The sequence below is a fragment of the Phacochoerus africanus genome, chromosome 3 (genome assembly GCF_016906955.1).
Source record: "Phacochoerus africanus isolate WHEZ1 chromosome 3, ROS_Pafr_v1, whole genome shotgun sequence".
Taxonomy (NCBI): domain Eukaryota; kingdom Metazoa; phylum Chordata; class Mammalia; order Artiodactyla; family Suidae; genus Phacochoerus; species Phacochoerus africanus.
In genome coordinates, this window is record NC_062546.1 from 51,804,304 (window position 1) to 51,824,881 (window position 20,578).

Sequence of the window (20,578 nt, forward strand, 5' to 3'; positions counted from 1 at the left end):
TTCCACTGTGCCACGATGGTAACTCCCTATACTCTCAACTTTAAAACGCATTATCAAACTTTGACTTGTGGCTGCCTGATGGGAGGGGGAGGGAGTGGGAAGGATCAGGAGCTTGGGCTTATCAGACACAACTTAGAATAGATTTACAAGGAGATCCTGCTGAGTAGCATTGAGAACTATGTCTAGATACTCATGTTGCAACAGAACAAAGGGTGGGGGAAAAAATGTAATTGTAATGTATACATGTAAAGATAACTTGATGCCCTTGCTGTACAGTGGGAAAATAAAAAATAATAATAATAAATAAAAGGCATTATCAAACTTTAAAAAATGAGACCTGAATGAGTGGGCCTTTTTACCTGAATGTCTCTTCCTGGAGCTGTTCTAACTGAGTCTGGAGTTGCAGGTGCCTTCTTCCCGCTGGGCTGTTAGGATCTTCTATGGAATCAGACTGATTAAGTCTTTCCATTAACACCTGATTCTCAGCCAACAGGCTACTCTTCTCCTCCTGCAACGCTGCGACCTGTTGGGACATAGGAAGACAGTGGTTACTGTCTCCAGTTACACTGGGGCCAGCATAATCACTTGTGACTTACCATTACGAATTAAAGCTTATTTTTAAAGCAGTACAATTGACCTCCACCTATAACATTTACATCATTTTGGAATATTGTACAGGCAGAACAGCATGTACAGGGAGCAAGAACTCGTTCTTTGTTTGTTTGTCTTTTTGCCTTTTCTAGGGCCGCTCCCGCAGCATATGGAGGTTCCCAGGCCCGGGATCAAATTGGAGCTGTAGCAGCTGGTCTACGCTAGAGCCACAGCAACGTGGGATCTGAGCTGCGTCTGCAACCTACACCACAGGTCACGGCAACGCCAGATCCTTAACCCACTGAGCAAGGCCAGGGATTGAACCTGCAACCTTTTGGTTCCTAGTCGGGTTACCACTGCACCATGACGGAAACTCCAAGAACTCATTCTTTAGTTTATATTTGAAGACAGCTGCTATCTATATATCTTCACTGGTTGAACTAAGCACACAAAGAGATATTCATGATTGTATTCAAGAAACGCAAATTGAAACCACAATGTTATACCAACACACTCCTGCAGGAATGCCGAAAATTAAACTGACTGACTGTAACAAAAGTTAGTGAAGATGAAGATAAACAGGAGCCTCTCATGTCTGGTGAGCATGGGGAATGTTCTAAATGCTATGAAAAACTGGTTTGTGTTTTCAAAAAAATTAAACATGCAACCACCGCATGACCCGGCCATCTTCCTCTTAGGAATTTACTTACCAAAGAGAAATAACAAGCATATGTCCACAAAGAGACTTAGAAAAAATGTTTATAGCAGCTTCATTTGTAACACGGAAAAATAAATGTTTATCAACAGGTGAATGAATAAATAAATTACAGCATACCTATACAACAGAATGCTATTTGACCACAAAAAATAATTAACTTTTTTTTATGGCTGCGTCCTCAGCATACACAAGTTCCCAGGCCAGGTATTGGACCCTCACCATAGCAGCAATCTGAGATAAAGCAGTGACAACACTGGATCCTTAACCTGCTGAGCCACCATGGAACTCTAAGAATTAACTACTGATACTGACAACACGAATGAATCTCAAATGGAAGGAGCCAGGCAAAAAGAGTACACTGCGTACGACTCCTTTTGTAGGTGATTCTGGAAGATACAAATTAATCTACAGTGATAGAAAGCAGAGCCAGCGACTGGAGAAGGATCACAGAGTCATGAGGAGGCTTGTTATACTAATGGTGGTCATGGGTTCATACGTTTATCATGTCAACACACGTTGAAATTGTGCACTTTATTTTTTTATTCATTTTTTGCTTTTAAGGGCTGTATCTGTGGCATATGGAAGTTTTCAGGCTAGGGGCTGAGTCAGAACTATAGCTGCCAGCCTATACCATAGCCACAGCAACTTGAGATCTGAGCCATGTCTGTGACCTACACTGCAGCTCTTGGTAAGGCTGGATCCTTAACCCACTGAGTGAGGCCAGGGATTGAACACACATCCTCATGGATACTAGTTGGGTTCATAACTCACTGAGCCACAATGGGAACTCCTGGCCTGCACCATTTCTAATTCTGCCCCCTCCTGAGCACCCCCGGGCTATCTCTCAAAATTGTTCCCATTGGGCCACTGCCTGCCATCCTCAGCATCAGCTAACCTCTGCGCCCTCTCCTGGTCACTGTCCTTCCCCTCAAGGCCTCTTCATCCCCCAGCACTGGAGCCCCCTTGGCTCTTCTCTTCTAAATACAGTGATGGATTCAGTTTGTAGGCTTAAACAGCATTTCCTCACTGACAGCTCGCACATTTCCATTTCCAGCCTGGACGCCTCAACTGGGTATCACCTCCACATTTCCATTTCCAGCCTGGACGCCTCAACTGGGTATCACCTCCACTTGGATGTCTAATAGGCATCTGGAATCTACTCTGTCTGGGTGGGACTCTCACTGCCCTACCCCGGCCTCTCAGTCATGCCCATCTCAGCGATGCTGTGTCCTACCACACCTCAGTCACCATCCTTTATGTCTCATCTTCACACCCATGTCCACTCTTTCAGCAAATATCACTGGCTCTGCCTTTAAACAGATCTTGGCTACTTCTCACCACTCCTCAATTATGTTTAAGCCAACACAAATTTTTCTTTTTTGGCCATGCCCTGGTATGCAGAAGTTCTGAAGCCAGGGATGGAACCTGAGCCACAGCAGTGACACAGCTGCACCCTCGTGGAGAGGCCCTGACACTGACCCTCACCCTCACAGCCCCGACCCATCCTGCTTCTCCACCTTCCTCACCTGTTCCTTTACTTCCGCAACAATGCTTCTCTACAGGACGGGTCTCAGTGCTAAAAACCAGTGACAGTTACATTCCTACATCAGAGACCACACTGGCGTGCCTGAGAGTTACGGTGATACCCCCGTTTGCTCCAAACCTCTCTGCAGCCCCGCCATCCTCTCTGCTGTCTGCACCCGGGACTGGTGACTCTTCTGCAAGGAATCAAACAGTGAACAGCTTAACTGCTCAGGGCCATGGTCTCTGCAGCAAGTCCTCAGTTCTGTCACTGCAGCAGGAAAGCACCTCAGATGACAACCCAGGAATGAGCGTGCCTGTGTGATCACGACTTTACTTATGAGACAGATGGCCAGCTGGAGCCTGCCAACCCCTGTGTATGATTTTAATTCTTTTTTTTTTTTTTTGGCCACGTCCACAGCATGTGGAAGTTTCTGAACTAAGGACTGAACCTGAGCCACAGTTGCAGCTTGCACTACACCTATAGCAATACCAGATCCTTAACCTGCTGTGTCATAAGGGAACTTCCAATTTCAATTTTATATTATAAAAGGAATATGTATATCCTGCTTATAAAAACACTCAATCCTTATTTATTCATTAGTGTAACTATAGCATTTGTATATAGTTGAATTTTAAAATTTGAATAGCAATGAACAGCATTTACTAGGTAAATATTATTTACTATATTATCCAACAAGGGTGCTCTGATTATACTTCTTCCCGCATCCAAAGCAATGACCAACTTTTATGCCTTTCAAAGTAAAATGCTTCTAGTGTAAAATACCACAAACCCTGTTACCCAGCTATAACAAGAATCAAAATATGGCCAGTTATGCCTCATCTGTGCCTCCACCCTCTCCCCCCACATCCCTTATAGATGCAATGTCTTCACCAATTTCACTGAGGGTGTCAAATAGTTAAAGAGAAAACTTTCTCCTACTACCCCACATTTCTCCACCTCCTCTAGGACCAGTTTCCTGTTTATCTTGATCCTTCTCTCTTCAGAAAAATTTTTTTGGCCACGCCCCCAGCATGTGGAAGTTCCCAAGCCAAGGACTGAACATACACCACAGCAGTGACTTGAGCCGCTATGGTGACAATACCAGATCTTGACCTGCTGAGCCACCAGGGAACTCCTCAATTCCGCTCTTTTGTTATGCAGATTTCCCTCACAGGTAACAACTGGTCAACAACAAAGGTAACTGGAAGCTTTGCCTTTGTGGGCTTCACTTCTGGGCTTATCTACAAGAAGCTGGTTTTCTGTAGGTCAGAGAACCCAGAAATGTCGAAATGGAAAGAGCATGACCCTGCAACACCCATACTCAGTCTAATCTCCTCTGCTTCTGTTTAACTTCTTTAGAAAAGAAAACCTCTGGATGGCAAGCCTGCTATAGGTGACAGGTGCAGTGGTGATGGGGTGGGGGGGGGTGAGCTCTCCTTTGTGGTACCTCCTCCACAGACTCACTGTACCTCTATCGTGTGGGCTCTCTGGGGTTTGGCCCCGGCAGGTCCCTCCCCGTTCTGGCTGTTCTTGGCCACTGCATTCTCTATTCCTTTTAGCCCATTCAGCACTTTTCCCCAACTTCCTTTTGGCCTTCAGAGGTTGGTAATGAGTGGTGGTGTGCTCCTGCTGGCTATATATAACCAATCTGCTTGTTAAATATTCAGTGTTAAACCTTTAATCACCTGGAATTGGTCACTGTGGGAGGGGTTATATTGTGGAAATTGACCAACACTACAAATCAGGGCTTTTACCCGTCCTCCCCTTCCTGAGAGCTACTCTCCCTCCTCTTTCTCTTCTCTGCTTGTGGGATTAGTTCCATTTTAATTCATTATGAATTTAATGGGGTTGAAAGAGGGAAGGAAAACTCCAATCTTTGCTCTCAGCCTGCATGCTTTTTCCAGGACCTATTTTCCTTTTCCTCTCTGCTCAGAGCTGTGTCACAGTGAAACCATACCGCAGTAGGACCCAGGGCACGTGGTGGTGCCCAACGCAGGTTTCAAACAGGTGATGTGGGGACAGACCTCTTACCTGCAGATCCAACTCATGGCACCTTTGAGCGATTTCTTCCTTGGCTGACAAAGCTTCATTTAGTTCCTCTGACGTTTTCTTCAGCTGGGTAGAGACAAAGCGCTACAGTCAGCCTTTCTTTCTTTCTTTTTTTTTTTTTTGTCTTTTCTAGGGCCATACCCACAGCATATGGTGATTCCCAGGCTAGGGGTCTAATCAGAGCTGTAGCCACCGGTCTTCACCAGAGCCACAGCAACGCAGGATCTGAGCCTCGTCTGTGACCTACACCATAGCTCAAAGCAATGCCAGATCCTTACCACGGCGCGAGGCCAGTTGAACCCTCAACCTCATGGTTCCTAGTCAGATTTGTTAACCATTGAGCCATGATGGGAACTCCTACAGTCAGCCTTTCAATATGAAGGGGCAACAACTAATAACTGCACATGTGCAAGAAAAATTAAAAATTAAAACATGAGCTATAGCTGCCAGCCTACACCACAGCCACAGCAACTTGGGATTCGAGCCTTGTCTGTCACCTACACTGCAGCTCATGGCAACGCTGGATCCTTAACCCACTGAGTGAGGCCAAGGATTGAACCCTCATCCTCATGGATACTAACTAGTCGAGTTTGGAACTCACTGAGCCACACTCCTGGCCTGCCATTTCTAATTCTCCCCGCTCCTGAGCACCTCCCTTCTTCTCCTGTGGGGCAGGAAGAAATCAAAGAACCCTTCCGTACAAGTCAAAAGAAGGCACTTCTAATTTTGATACATTTTGAATATTTAGCCTTCTCTCTCTCTCTCTTTTTTTTGCTTCTTAGGGCCTCACCCACGGCACATGGAAGTTCCCAGGCTAAGGGTTGAATCAGAGCTGCAGCTGCTGGCTTACACCACAGTCACAGCAACACCGGATCCGAGCTGCATATGACCTACACCACAGTTCACAGCAATGCTGGATCCTTAACCCACTGAGCGAGGCCAGGGATCAAAATCGCATCATCATAGATATTAGTCAGGTTCTTAACTCACTGAGCCACAACGAGAACTCCCAATCCTTATCTTTTCTGTACTCTGAATTTGCTTTTCTCCTATCAAGTTTTTTTTTTTTTTTTAATATTATCTTCTTCTACTTTCTGGGCTACTTGCTTCTTGGTAATGTTGATTCTGTAATAATTGACAGATTTTCCCTAGGTAAAATATGTATGTGTTAGAGGAACAGGGGTTCAACTGTTAAAATATAAAGCAGTGCATTTCAACACAAGTGTTTAGTCATACCAAATCTTTGTGTTAATTTTGTATATTAGTTTTAAAACTAAAGGTTTTGATTATTCTGATTCTCAACATATACCAAACATTCCTGTTTCCTATTATTATACAAGTTAGTGTAAGAATAAATTAATTGAAATTAAAATTAATTTTAAAGAAGAAAAATGGATTAAAATAAAATTAGATTGGCTTTTCATTTCATGTGGCCAAATCTCATCTAACATAGATTCAAACAAAAATGCATTGGAGGTAGCAAGTTTAAAATCAAACACCAAAAAGAGAAAGACAATTTGGGTTAAAAATTACAGCATGTCCAAAGATTTTCCTGCAAAACTTTGAAAAACCATGGGGAAGAAATGAGAGAAGACAAAGAACATAACAATTTCTATTCATGCTTTGGAACAGATGTCCCAGAATAAGGAACATAGCAACTGACAATGTAACAGTATTCTATTAAAGAGCAATAATTAAAGTTACAAATTAATTTAAAACCATAAGAATACACTGCAGAGTTCCTTAGAAGATATAGCAGTTCCTTTGGGTATTTAAATATCTCCTAACAGATTGTTGGTAAAATATCTTTTGTATTACAAATAAATCATAAGATTAAATGCATGCCATTTTTCAGGGCTGCATCTACTGTGTTAAATGTGGCAGACAGAGAGCTATCACTAATGGAAAAAGAAAAACCATGACTAGAAAACACAAATTACACTAAGTTAAAGAAGTTCATTTAAAGTGGGTTATACAATAATGTTAATTAAAAATGTTAATTAAAATTACAGATTAAATTACAAAGTGTAATATCCACTAGTAAAGTAGCTCAGATTCTTGAATTTTTAGGTAAAAAATAAAGAATGATACCAATATATTTCGAGCAATTTCAATGGCAATGGTCTTTTCATCAATAGCTACAGTCTACCCTTCAGTTTCTGCATGGATTAGAAACAATGCAAGATCTGTTACCTGGCGATCAAGGTCAACGTAGGCATCATTTCCAGCAGAGACAGGAGACTCTTTACTCATCAGCTGAAATGAAAGTTTAAATGATTACAACCATGAGACCAAAAAAGACATTCCATATATACACTTACACAGCAAACATAAATACCCAGCTGCCATGGAATTACAAAAATTACAATGAAAACACTAATGTAAAGGGAACATTTTCTTATACACTGAAGCCTTCAGTCTGGGGCTTTGTTTCACTGCAGGGTGAGCCTTCACTGAAAATCTCAGTTGAGATTCTGGTGTGTATTTTCACCACAGGGCTAGTCATGAGAGTCAAGGATTACTTATTCTTACCACTGAAAAGACAAGTCTTTAAGTTAAAATGTGGCTAAATATTTCAAAACAGTAAGTTTTCAGTTAAAAAAAAAAAAAAGCAACAGTAAGTAACTATTTGTTTCTGAAGACTAAATGTGGGCCACATCAGTACCAGCCAAAATTCAGCGCTAATGTTCAATGATGACACACACACACACACACACACACACACACCCCCCAAGGTCTCGGCCTCTCACCCTTGTGTAGCAAAGAGAAGATCCAAAGGGTGTGTGAGGGTTTGGGAGAAGGGAAGAAAATTCTGACTGTGACAAATGTCAGGGGCAGATTCAAATGTCCCAGTTGTCTACTGTCCCCTTATGTTCTGTCTGAAGGACAAAGGAGAGGGACAGTTAGAAATGGGGGGGACATACCGTTGAGAGTCTTATCTTTTCAGCCTGCAGCCCCTTCTCTAAAGAACTGAGATGTTATGCTCAGCTGTACCTTTCTCCCTGCTAACAGGGGTTCTCAACAGGAGGTCCCCAAGCCAACAACTTCAGCACTGCCCAGGAACTTGGCAGAAATGCAAATGTATGGGCCCCGCCCAGATTTACTGAATGAGAGACGCTGGGGTGAGGGCCTGGGGAGAGGGCCCAGTATGCGCACTGAAATCTGAGCACGGCAGAACTCAGGACACTTCTGTCGTGAGAAGAGTGAAAGTCCCTGAGCATAACTTGGGTGGGGGGGAAACCTCAGAAAGAAAAAAAAAAAAAATACAGCTTCAATTTTTTAGGTAAGAATATGAATTAAAAGACGTTTTAAAGATTTTTCTCCTAATTGAAAAAATAACACTCAATGTAGAGAGGATAAAATAATCCATTATTCTACAATCCAGGAATAATCACCTCTATAATTCTGAAATATTTAAGAAGGTCCCTGTGCCATGGGCCTAGCACAGCTCAAGTAAGAAAGACACATACAGGGAGCTCCCATTGTGATGCAGTGGAAACGTATCCAACTAGTATCCATGAGGGTGCTGGTTTGATCCCTGGCCTGGCTCAGTGGGTTGAGGATCTGGTGTTGCCGTGAGCCGTGGTGTAGGTCACAGATGTGGCTTGGATCCTGTGTGGCTGGCAGCTGAAGCTCCAATTTGACCCCTAGCCCAGGAATTTCCATATGCTGCAGGTGTGGCTCTAAAAAGAAAAAAAAAAAAAGAAAGAAAGAAAGATATACAGTACCATGTGAAAAGGGGTGTGACAAACACTCAGAGAGGAAGTGTCTGATTCAGAGATTGGGGTTGTGGGGAAGTGGAGGGGTTTTCTCCCAGTCTTTTTCCTGTCCCCACTGTTACATGTTAGTTCTCACACAGTAACCTCTGTGAATAAAACCCTGGCCCCCAGCCTTGAACACAGCCTTCTCTCGGCCAACCATGGTGGGTCAGAGCCTCCAGGCCCTGTGCCTCCTGCTTTCTCCCTGGTTTCTACTCATTTTCTTCTCCACTTTGCTTTGTCTGCCTCAAGTCTACTCCTCTTTCTCCTGCCAACATCATCACCTTCTTTTTGAAAATCTCCCTGCTCTGTACTTTAGCTTACATGGTTCATCATAGTTTAATCAGTTACCTTCTCTTTCTTGCCTAGGCTTCATTGTCTATTGTTCGATGACTTTCGTCAATATAATCAGTTTTCTTACCTTAATAATACCTTCTCCCAGGCAAAATCTCAATCCATAACCAATCCAACTACCTCTCTTCTGGCTGTAAACCCTGACTTCTAAGTACTGAATGGGTAAAAATATTTTGAAACCATAAAGCACAATTTCATGTTTATGTAAAATATGCAGTTTCCAATCTCAGTGGAGCCTTTCAAGTTGTCCCCAAAGTATAGCTACACCTCCCTAATCAGCAGTCTCATTTCCTTTAGAGATTATTCCAAACCTTTCCTACCTCTCAAACCTCACCAACTCCTCACTACCCTTCATCAGAAAACTGTGCCACCAGATAAGAAATTGCCCAACTGCCTGTACGTTAATCTACAAGATTGGCTGAATTTGTGCCATCCTTCCTTCTTCAGTTTTATTTTAATACAAGTGTGATTCTTCCCGTCCCCTCCACTTACACGCTCAACTGTTCTCTTAGACTGTGTACCATTATCATAGAACTTGTACTATTATTGTCCTCTCTCCATACCTCAACCTCTTTCTTGCTCATTCTTGAGGCGCTTTCCAGCTAACATTTAAAGAATTAAAAGACTAAAAATCTACATGACTACCATTCACATGTCTCCAAAGAAGAGAAATCAAAAATGGCCAATAAACACATGAAAAGACAATCAGCATCATCTGTCCTCAGACATATAAATAAGCCACAATGAGAAAACACTTCACATCCACTAGGATGGCTCTTGTGAAGAAGATGAACAGTAACAAGGGCTAACAAGGAGTGGAGAAGTTAGAATCCTTAGTGCATTGCTGGTGGGAATGTAAAATGGTGCAGCAGCTGTGGAAAACACGCTGGCACTGCCTCAAAAAGTTAAACGCAGGATTACCACAGGTCCCAGTAATTCAATTTCTGAGTATATACCCCCAAATTAAAAAAATACCCCAGAATTAAAAACAGGTGTTCAAAAAAAAAAGAAATTCCTATACACTCACATTCACAGCAGTACTATTCATGATATCCAAAGGGTGGAAACAACTCAAATGTCCATCAACTGATGAAAAGATAAACACAATGTGGTGCCCCCACACCATGCAACATCATTCTGCCATAAAAAGGAACTAAGTATTGATACTACAAAATAACCTTGAGGAGTTCCCGTCGTGGCGCAGTGGTTAACGAATCCGACTAGGAACCATGAGGTTGCGGGTTCGGTCCCTGCCCTTGCTCAGTGGGTTAACGATCCGGCATTGCCGTGAGCTGTGATGTGGGTTGCAGACGCGGCTCGGATCCCGCGTTGCTGTGGCTCTGGCGTAGGCCGGTGGCTACAGCTCCGATTCGACCCCTAGCCTGGGAACCTCCATATGCCGCGGGAGCGGCCCAAGAAATAGCAACAACAACAACAAAAGACAAAAAAAAAAAAAAAAAGGAACTAAGTATTGATACTACAAAATAACCTTGAGGAGTTCCCGTCGTGGCGCAGTGGTTAACGAATCCAACTAGGAACCATGAGGTTGCGGGTTCGATCCCTGGCCTTGCTCAGTGGGTTAATGATCCGGTGTTGCTGTGAGCTGTGGTGTGGGTCGCAGACGCGGCTCGGATCCTGCGTTGCTGTGGCTCTGGCGTAGGCTGGCAGCTACAGCTCCAATTCGACCTCTAGCCTGGGAACCTCCATATGCTGCTGGAGCAGCCCAAGAAATGGCAAAAAGACAAAAAAAAAACAACAAAAAAACAACCTGGAGAATGACAAATTTTGTTATGTGTATTTCACCCCATCAGAGAAAACAATCAAAGTTAATAGCACGTGAATAAAGACACACAGACTATCATCTCACAAAGCCTCCTTCAATTCCAGCTGGATCGGTCACCAAGCCTCTTGACGGAAGCTCTGACAATGCTCAAGTCTGTCTGCCTCCTCCCCACCCCTGCCCCCCTCCAACCCCTGACTGCCGTGGCCTGGCTCAAGATACCATCATTCCTCACTGGATCATTATGATGGTCTCAACTGCTCTCCCTTTTGCTAGCCTTCTCTTCCTTCACTCCAATCTCATTGCATGGATCTTCTCAAATACAGATGTAAATGCACTGTCTTCTTAAAAACCCATTCGCTGCTTTCCAAAATTCTAACTCTTTAAACAGAAGAGCTCAGCATCCTACTGATCTCAGAGCTCTTATCCCACTGAGCACCTCCCCTCACTCGTCTGCCAAGGCTCTCAGCACCCCCTTGCTGCTCCTGCCCCCTGGGCTGCTGGACAGTGTGTACCTCAGCCTCACCTCATCTGTCCTCCAGTGCTCAGCTAGATGCCTTGTTCTCTGAGAAGCCTCCTGAAGGCCACCAAAAAGAGTCAGATACTCCTTGAGGTACTCCTATCATTTCCCCAAGGTGGCACTTCTCATTTTGAATGCTTTTGATGTATCTAATTGCTTGTTTGGCTGTTATTTCCTATAGACTTAAGACTTTGTGAGACAAGAGACCATGTCTATCTCATCCACAGTTGTGCCCTGAGGGCCTATTACCATTCTTGCTGCATTCCAGGTGCTCAATTCTTGCTGCATTCCAGGTGCTCAGTAAGTATTTGCTAAATGACTAAAATGAAGATGCACATAACAGACATATCATCTGGAAATCTAATTGTATGTACTTTTTTCCCCCTTTTCCTTTTTAGGTCCCCACCCTCGGCATATGGAAGGTCCCAGATTAGGGGTCAAATCAGTGCTGTAGCTGCCAGCCTTCGCCACAGCCACAGCAACATTGGCTCCGAGACGCATGTGACCCACACTCATGGCAATTCTGGATCCTTAACCCACTGAATGAGGCCAGGGATCAAACCCGTACCCTCATGGATACTAGTCAGATTTGTTTCCACTGAGCCATGATGGGAATTCCCAAAAGATACCTTGTTTTGGTTACAAATTTTTATCAGCTATATCATATTCAATGGGATAGAGTACTATAATTTTTTTTTTTTCTTTTTCTTTATCTGTGGCATATGGAGGTTCCCAGGCCAGGGGTCTAATCGGAGCTGCAGCTGCCGGCCTAAGCGACAGCCACAGCAACGTTACATCTGAGCCATATCTTCAACCTACATCACAGCTCACGGCAATGCCAGATCTTTAACCCACTGAGCGAGGTCAGGGATCAAACCTACAACCTCATAGTTCCTAGTTGGATTTGTTTCCACTGTGCCACGATGGGAACTCCTGAGCACTATAATTTAAACACCTGCTTACCAATGGATATCCATGTTCTTACATTTCTATTATTTTAAGATGGTTACTATAAAAGAGTTGTAAACACTGTTGTGCACAATCCTGGTCTGAATTTCTAAATAATTCCTCAGGATAAATTCGTAAGAGTGAGAATCACCCAGTCACAGATTTTAATCTTTAAAAATCCTGATTAAAGATACAATAACTTTTTATTATAGAAAAACAGGAAAATCAGAAAAGGCTAGAAAACATCCAACCATTTTGGAAAGTTTATTTCTTTTCACTCAGCTTAATTTTTAACAAGAATGGGATTATACTGTTCATGTGCTCTGTATCCTACCTTTTTAACCTAATATTCTTTCCAAAAAACATGCTTTAATGCCCACATAGTATGTCAATATATTAGTGCACCATAATTTGTCCATTCTCTACGGATGGGCAGTTAGGTTCTTTCTGAGGTTTCAGCACCAGAAAACAAAGCTGAGATAATCTTGCAGTGACACAGCACAGCATTATGGAGGGGGCTCTGATTTGACCCAGGTTCTAACTCTGCTGCTACTTCCCATGTGAACCTGAGTAGGTTATTCACACTGTCTAGGCCTCAGGTTCCTCTTTTCTAAAATGGGGACAATAACGGTACATACTTCAAAGGATTGTAGTTGACTTTTTTTTCACTTTTAATATTGTGGTAAAATATACTTACTTTATGTGTACATTTCAGAAGCACAAATTACAGCGGTATTGAATTTTAAATGAGTTAGTAGATGCAATGTGCTTAGTACCAGCACCATCTGGTACATAATAGGTGCTAGATGAGTGTTACTATTATTATTATTATCATCACTATTGTATCTTTTTTTTCTTTTCTTTTTTGGCTGCCCTGCAGCATATGGAGTTCCCGGGCCAGGGATCAGATCCGAGCCTGCAAATTGAGACCTCAGCTGTGGCAACACCAGGTCCTTAAACTACTGTGCTGGGCTGGGGATCAAACCTGCATCCCAGTGCTCCCAAGACGCCGTGGATCCCATTTCACTACTATTCTTTGTATTTCAGATTTCCTCAGGGTAAGTTCTTAAAAGTGGAATTACAGGACCAATTAGAGTAAGGCAGAACTGTTAGCAGCCCCCTTATTATTTTTCTCATTTTTGCTTAGTAACAGAATCCTCAAATTCTGGCTCAGCCCATGACTACCTGGAGTGAAGACCTCATTTCCCAGGTTCCCTGTGAGGCCATGTGTGCAACAGCAGGATAACAGGACGGAGAATTCCTGGAAGTTAACGAAGAGGAAGTGCTGGCTGGAGCGTGAATGTGAGGGCTGGATGCCGAGAGCCACAGCTGACCATAGGTGGGCAGACAAGATGCAAGAAAACTGGGTCCCTGGTGACCACAGAGCCAACCCACGGCCAGTAAGTAAATTTGGGAGTTCCCGTCGTGGCGCAGTGGTTAACGAATCCGACTACGAACCATGAGGTTGAGGGTTCGGTCCCTGCCCTTGCTCAGTGGATTAATGATCTGGCGTTGCCGTGAGCTGTGGTGTAGGTTGCAGACGCGGCTCGGATCCTGCGTTGCTGTTGCAGTGGTGTAGGCTGGTGGTAGGCTGGTGGCTACGGCTCTGATTCGACCCCTAGCCTGGGAACCTCCATATGCCAAGGGAGCGGCCCAAGAAATAGCCAAAAAAAAAAAAAAAAAGTAAGTAAATTTGCATCTTGCTTGGGTGATTGTCTTTTTGTTATTTTAACACTCAAGACCTTGTGTCTTCTGTGACAAAAAAGAGTTTACCTTCCTGCCATCAATGTTGACTGTCAAACTGTCCATCTATTAAAAGCTTTGTTTTCTTGAAAGGTCCCGCATAATTAAGCCTCTGGCTGACCTCTGTCCCCAGTTACTGGGAGGCAGCGTCCAGATCTCTGAAATGTCCCTGACGACCATCTTTGTTATCCATGGTGGGCCCCTAGCAGTCTAAGCTGGAAGGTAAATGGTTGGGGGGCCGGTGATGCCAGAAATCCCGATCATGTATTAGAGGGTTGGGGCTTTGAGCCACTTGATATCAACCTCTGGCAGGAGGGAGTGGGGCTGGATTTGGTTTAACCTAAGGATCCAATCAATCACACCTTTATAATGACACCCAATAAAGCTCAAGTGAGCTTCCCTGGATGGCAGCACTCTGCATGCTGTCACATGCGTGCTAGGATGGGACAGCAGAGACTTCTGGTTTGGGACCCTCCCAGACCTCCACTGGGGGTGGGGGCTGGTTCTGACTTGTATCCTTCTGCTATAATAAAACCGCCATTGTTACTCAGTTCTGTGAGTCATTCCAGCAAATCATCAAATCTGAGGATGTCATGGGAACCTCTGGATTTATAGTCAGTTGGTCAGATTTAAAAGAAAACACTATCTTGAACAGCATTTAGCATTTTTCCTATTTGTCTGCTGCACTTTTTTTTTCTGTTACATACTTATATCTTATGCTGTTTCTAGTTCTCTTAAAGGTTTCTTTCCTTGCTTTTATGACTAAAATTTTCTCACATCCTAAAATCAACTATTTATTAATCTATTTTTTCTTTTTTTTAAAAAAATTTTTGCTTCTTAAGCACATGGAATTCCCCAGGTGAGGGGTTGTATTGGAGCTGCAGCTGCCAGCCTATACTACAGCCACAGCAACTAGAGATCCAAGCCACTTCTGCGACCTATGCAGCAACTCACAGCAATTCCAGATCCTTAACCCACTGAGCGAGGCCAGGGATGGAACCCGAATCCTCATGGATACTAGTCAGGTTCGTTATCGCCGAGCCGCAGTGCTAACTCCGGCATTTTATTTCACTGTTACAGTTCAATGTTTGACATTTGATGGCGCTCAGGACATGCTACCCCTGCATACGATGCCTTGGCGCGTCTAGTATCTCAAGCTGAAGGAATCTGAGAAAGAGCAGGTGCAGGAAAGATTTTCTGGCCTTCCTCTAATGTAGATCCAGAGACGATCCCTCGTGTGAGAGATGCCCGCCCTTACTCAGACAGAAGGAGTATCTTTATCTCCAGAGTCAGAGGATGAGAAAGCAATCTGCACAAATAGGACTTGCTGCTCCCCTTTCCTGGCTCTATCACATTTTCCCAGGAGACTTTCTATTCCCCACCTCATCTTCAATGGAAACACTCAGGTTTAAACACTTCTTTAGGCTTCTTTATAAAGGCTCCTGTGTTGTGTAAAACTTATATTAAATACATTGGTATGCTTCTCTCTCTGTTTTTTTGGTTGTGCCCTTGGCATGTGGACATTCCTGGTCAGGGATAGAATCCGTGCCACAGCAACAACCTGAGCTGCTGCAGTGACAACACTGGATCCTTAACCTGCTGTGCCATAAGACAACTCCTATATGCTTTTCTCTTGTTAATCTGTTTTTGTTTGTTTGTTTTAACAGAGGCCACAGCCAACAACTTGGTTTTTTTTTTTTTTTTTTGCTTTTTAGGGCCACACCCATGGCATAAGGAGGCTTCCAGGCTAGGGGTTAAATGGGAGCTACAGCTGGCGGCCTACACCACAGCCACAGCAACGTGGGATTTGAGCCATGTCTGCAACCTACACCGCAGCTCACAGCAACCCCAGATTCTTAACCCACTGAGTGAGGCCAGGGATTGAACCCGAAACCTCATCGTTCCTAGTCAGATTTGTTTCCACTGTGTCATCATGGGAACTCCCCCAGCTAACAACTTGGAAGTGTAGATGAAAAAAAATTTTCCCTCCTATAGATTCCAATAAATACTCATCGAGAAATTGCTTTAGGTATGGCTGGAGCTGAAGACCTGTTTCCTTCCAAATAGGGCACCAGTACTTAAGTGTGAGGTAGACTGTGATTTAAGATAGATATTACAATGGCTTTAGGAATTAGTCTACTAGTTCTAATTCATTAGGGCATTTAAAAAATTGAGGAATAGTTACTGAATATCTATACCTGCAAGATAAATGTTTAACATCTAAATAAAAATGAGATAAGCTATATCCTAAGTGTAAAAACAAGTAGGAGAATCTCTTCTTAAAATTTCGGCTTCAATTACTTAAACTCGTGTCTGCTCCTTTAATTTCTCATAAGGAGTAAGCACAAAGGTCCAACGTACCTCCTGAATGGCTGTCATGACAACATGCTGAACAGACTCCTCCATCATCATAATGGCTTGGATGTACTCTGAAAACAAGAACAACCTAGAATGTCACTGTTCAAGTTAAAGGCAATCAATGGAGTAAAGGCTAGCACCTCATGGATCTTGGAAGTCATCTCCTGTGCTTTGACTCTTCCTTGGAAATCCCTGATGTGGTTAAATCTGTGCCATAGGTAAATCACGGTACTTATTTTTCTTTAAGATAATTGCTTCCCCGCCTCCTCCGACCCCCCTGCTATAAAGTTGAGGCTATAGCTAAAGTCGCAGGAATGGAGGATCTCTGGAACATAAAGCAATGAAACAGTAAAACCTAAAGCCAAGAAGGGAAAGGGCCCTGTTATTACTATTCCTAAGATCTAAAAATCTGTGACATTATTCTGTGCTATATGTTAAACATTTTTGACGTTTTTCTTTCCTTTGTTCTTCCTTCCATTTTTATTGAAGTATAGTTGATTTACAATGCTGTGTTAGTTTCAGGTGTACAGCATAGTGATTCAGAATATATATATATATACACATATATGGTGTATGTATATATGTGTGTATATATACATATATGTGTGTGTGTATATATATATATTCTTTTTCAGATTCTTTCCCCTTATAGGTTATTATAAGATACTGAATATGGTTCCCTATGCTATAGAGTAGGTTCTTGGTTATTTTATATATAGAAGTGTGTTTATCTATGTTTTATTCTTATGTGACATCAAAACACTAAATTGTGTATAACTCCTATATTAATATTTTCTGTCATTAAAAAAAAAAGTGAAACTGAGAGCTGCTTAGGACAAAAAATTTGAGATGAATTTAAGATAGAGATTGATATCACAGTTAAATACTGTATAAGCCTGGGCTTTAAAGTAATGACCCACATCTCTAATAAGCTAAAGCATCAATCTCATCAACCTTACCCTCACCACTGCCGAAAAAGAGAAGGATTCCTTGGTCATTAATAGTGACAAAGTTGAAAAAAATTTTTTATTGCCTTCTAAAAAAGCCCTGGAAGTAGTTTTCATTGTTTTCAAATTCAACAATGGATGAGAGCATCCAGGCATAAAAACATCAATAAGCCAGCTGGATTTCAACCAATTTGGTAAGTGTATTTTAATAAGAAACATTTAAAAGAGTAAAATCATTAGGAAATTTTAGCTTCAACCAGCCTCTCCCCACTATGCACCCCCAAAAATGCTGAAAAATTGTCTAAACACACTAATATTATATGGAGTCTTACTGTGAAATTGTTACAGGGAACTTCTGTAAAGAGACTCATGTGTTTGGAATGTCAAGCTGTAATCCTTTGCTTGGTAGGTAACTTTAAAAAAAAAAAAAGAAATAATTTCGACAGCAGTATTAAATTATGACTTTCTGGTTGTTAATGCCAAAGCTTTTAGTTAATCAAAAACAGGTTTTTAAAGAAGTATTGCCCTAAGGATACTTGTACCCAATCAAATGTGTGGCGATATATGCAAAATACACAACATACTTCCATTGCAGGCACTGTTCTTAGGCCAAAAGTAGGAATAGAGCAAAATTGTTATCTAGTTAAAAAAAAAAAAAAAATCCCTTGAGTCTGAGCTCAGCTTTCTGTTGGTTTTGTTGTGTTAGTGAGGAGCATCCTAAGAGCACTGGGCTACAAGGAACCAAGCGCAGAATCCCCAGGTTGCAGAGGAGCTGGCCCAGCAGGGCTCAGAATGGAAGACTGTGAACATGGCAGAGGCGGCAGCGGGCTGATCGTGGAGGGAGACTGAGGACAGCCTGGTGGACGTGGAGGCGGTGACTGGAATCGGGAGGCGGAGGTTAGTCAGGTGTGAGAGGGGAAGCGTTAGTTAAGAAGCGGTGTTGCCACGTCAAGGCCCTTCCCCGCGAACACCGTAAAATGCCAGATGATAAAATGATGACGAGAGCTGCATTAATGCACAATTTTTGAAAAGTGAAAAAAAAAAAAAGTTAAAAGTCCAAAATCCAAGTATGTATGATTACAGGGTGCAGATCCAGGATGCAGTGCTGGAGAATGAGGTGGGCTAGGTCAGGGAGTTTATCCTGAAAACTGAGCTTCTAGGTCCAAACTACAGCAGTTTAACACAAATAGTATTAGGTTACAATGCGGAAGAGGCACAATGTTTGTCCTCATCTGGCCGCCCCCGAGCAAAAAATCCTGGGCAAGTCAAATAAGACTTAAGTCTCAGTTTTCCAATCTGTAAAGAGGGGTTTGTTTTGTTATCAGGCAGAAGGGAGACAGTAAATATTATTACTAGTGTGTTTTTACTACTAATCTTTGTCTTTTCAGATTCCCCACTGTTTATTTGCCCCAATTTGAGAAGTCAGCCAAGAGAAATGGAGGCCCTTCCAGCGTTCCGAGTAATTACTCCTCAGTTCCGAGGAACTAAAAACATCCTCTCAAGAGAAAGCCCTGGTCTGTGCAGTGCTTTTTGGATCACAAAGCAAATGCACACGCATGTCCCACTGACTCCTCGGGCGATCACTCTGCCAACGAGGGGACGGGCTGAGCACCTCAGTCAGCGTCAGGTGCAAGCGCACAGCTACCTTGGTCCGCTTATGCCACGTGTCCTAAGTGCGTGGTGACTGGCAACGCCGAGCAACTCAGAAATTCATGCCACTTGATTCTTAGCTCTCCACACCCCCAGAGCAGAGAATGCCCTCTGGACAAGTAAGATGTTAAAAAATCTTGTTCAAAGGTTTCATCATTTATATACTTTTCAGGAAAAAACTCACCATAGGTGTTATACACAGGTGCTCAGTCTGTGTGAGAAGCTCAACAAATATTATGACTACTTCCCCCCCAGGACTATGGACATGGGTAACATCCTTGTCTTTTCCTACTCACACCCTGTAATAAATAATTCGCCAACTCTTAATAGCTATACATGTCAAGAGCTGATAAATCTCCTGACAGAATAAGTACATATGAAATCCTTATCTGAATTAGATGAACTACATTAAATAATTTTTCATTTGCCTTTTAAAATCAAAGCATCTACTTAGAGATTCAACGTGGCTTGAATCTTCCTACTGAAACCAATCTTTCTAATCTTTGACAAAAAAATTTAAGACATTTCAGCAATATTAAAAATGCAAATGTCTTATTTCTTTTTTTTTTTTTTCGCCCCACCAACAGCATGCAGATGTTCTAGGGCCAGGGATTGAGCCTGTGCCACAGCAATGACCTGAGCCACAGCAGTGATGCTGGATCCTTAACCTGCTGAGCCATCAGGGAACTCCCATTTTAATCCCTGAGTTCAACTCAATGAACAAGCTAAAATTTACTATAGACCACGGAATGCCAAAATCTAAAAGGAATGTGGCTAGAGAGAAATAAATACAATGTAAAGAGAAATTCCTGAATCAGAGACCAATAAAACTAGTCACAGCTTCAAGAAAACAAGGTTGACTACTACTAAACTTATCACCAGGACGAAAAGGTAAAGACAACGAGCTAATAAAAATCTGTTTTGCATAACCATGGATGGAGTAGGAGGAACAAGAAAAATACCTGTGGGCTTAAAAAAAAAATCTCCCTTCTTCAAAGGCCATGTCAATCGAAGTAGAATGGGTGCCACCATCACTTAGGACAGTCCCACCTACCTTCCTTCTGCTTCAGGGTCCTGATCCCTCCCCACTACTCTCCAATTAGAGTTGTGGGTTTTTATAACCTCAGAGGGAGCCTAAGTCTTTCTAACACTCAGTTTCTACTAATCAGATCACTTGCTCCATCGCCCCTGCAACGTGTGCCTGGACACCCTCCCCAGACCAAGCCTGCACTGTCCCCCATCACACTCCACTTTCACCGCACCAGCCACTTCTCAGACCAGTTAGGAGAGGCATTACTTACTGCCCCCGACCCCTAGCCCCACTACAAGGTTCCATGGGGGCAGGTGCTGCATCTGTCTTGTCTGACACTGTATTCCAAGCCCCAGCATAATGCATGAATTCAGCTAAGTGTTTATGAAATCAGCCCTTCAAACTTACAATCTAAAATATCTAATTTGAAGTTCCCACCGCTGAACTGATTGGTATTATCAATTAATTATGATTACTTATTAATGAATTTGGCTGGACCTTGTCACTGCTTTGGCTCAGGTCTGATCCCTGGCCTGGGAACTTGTATATGCCATGGGTGCAGCTAAAAAAAACAAAAACAAAAACAAAAACAAAAAAAAACTACACA

General features: G+C 42.7%; 1 protein-coding gene across 4 annotated transcripts in view; it reads right to left on the reverse strand.

Moving 5' to 3' along the window:
* HOOK3 (hook microtubule tethering protein 3) overlaps positions 1–20,578 on the reverse strand; it is a 95,025-nt gene that overhangs the window by 41,551 nt on the left and 32,896 nt on the right. For all 4 annotated transcript variants that reach the window (XM_047771761.1, XM_047771760.1, XM_047771763.1 and 1 more), the window contains exons 6-9: positions 16,348–16,415; positions 7,077–7,139; positions 4,866–4,949; positions 360–523 (exon numbers count right to left, since the gene is read on the reverse strand). In XM_047771761.1, the coding sequence (XP_047627717.1) occupies positions 360–523; positions 4,866–4,949; positions 7,077–7,139; positions 16,348–16,415 (379 nt within the window). The remainder of the gene's footprint in view (positions 1–359; positions 524–4,865; positions 4,950–7,076; positions 7,140–16,347; positions 16,416–20,578) is intronic.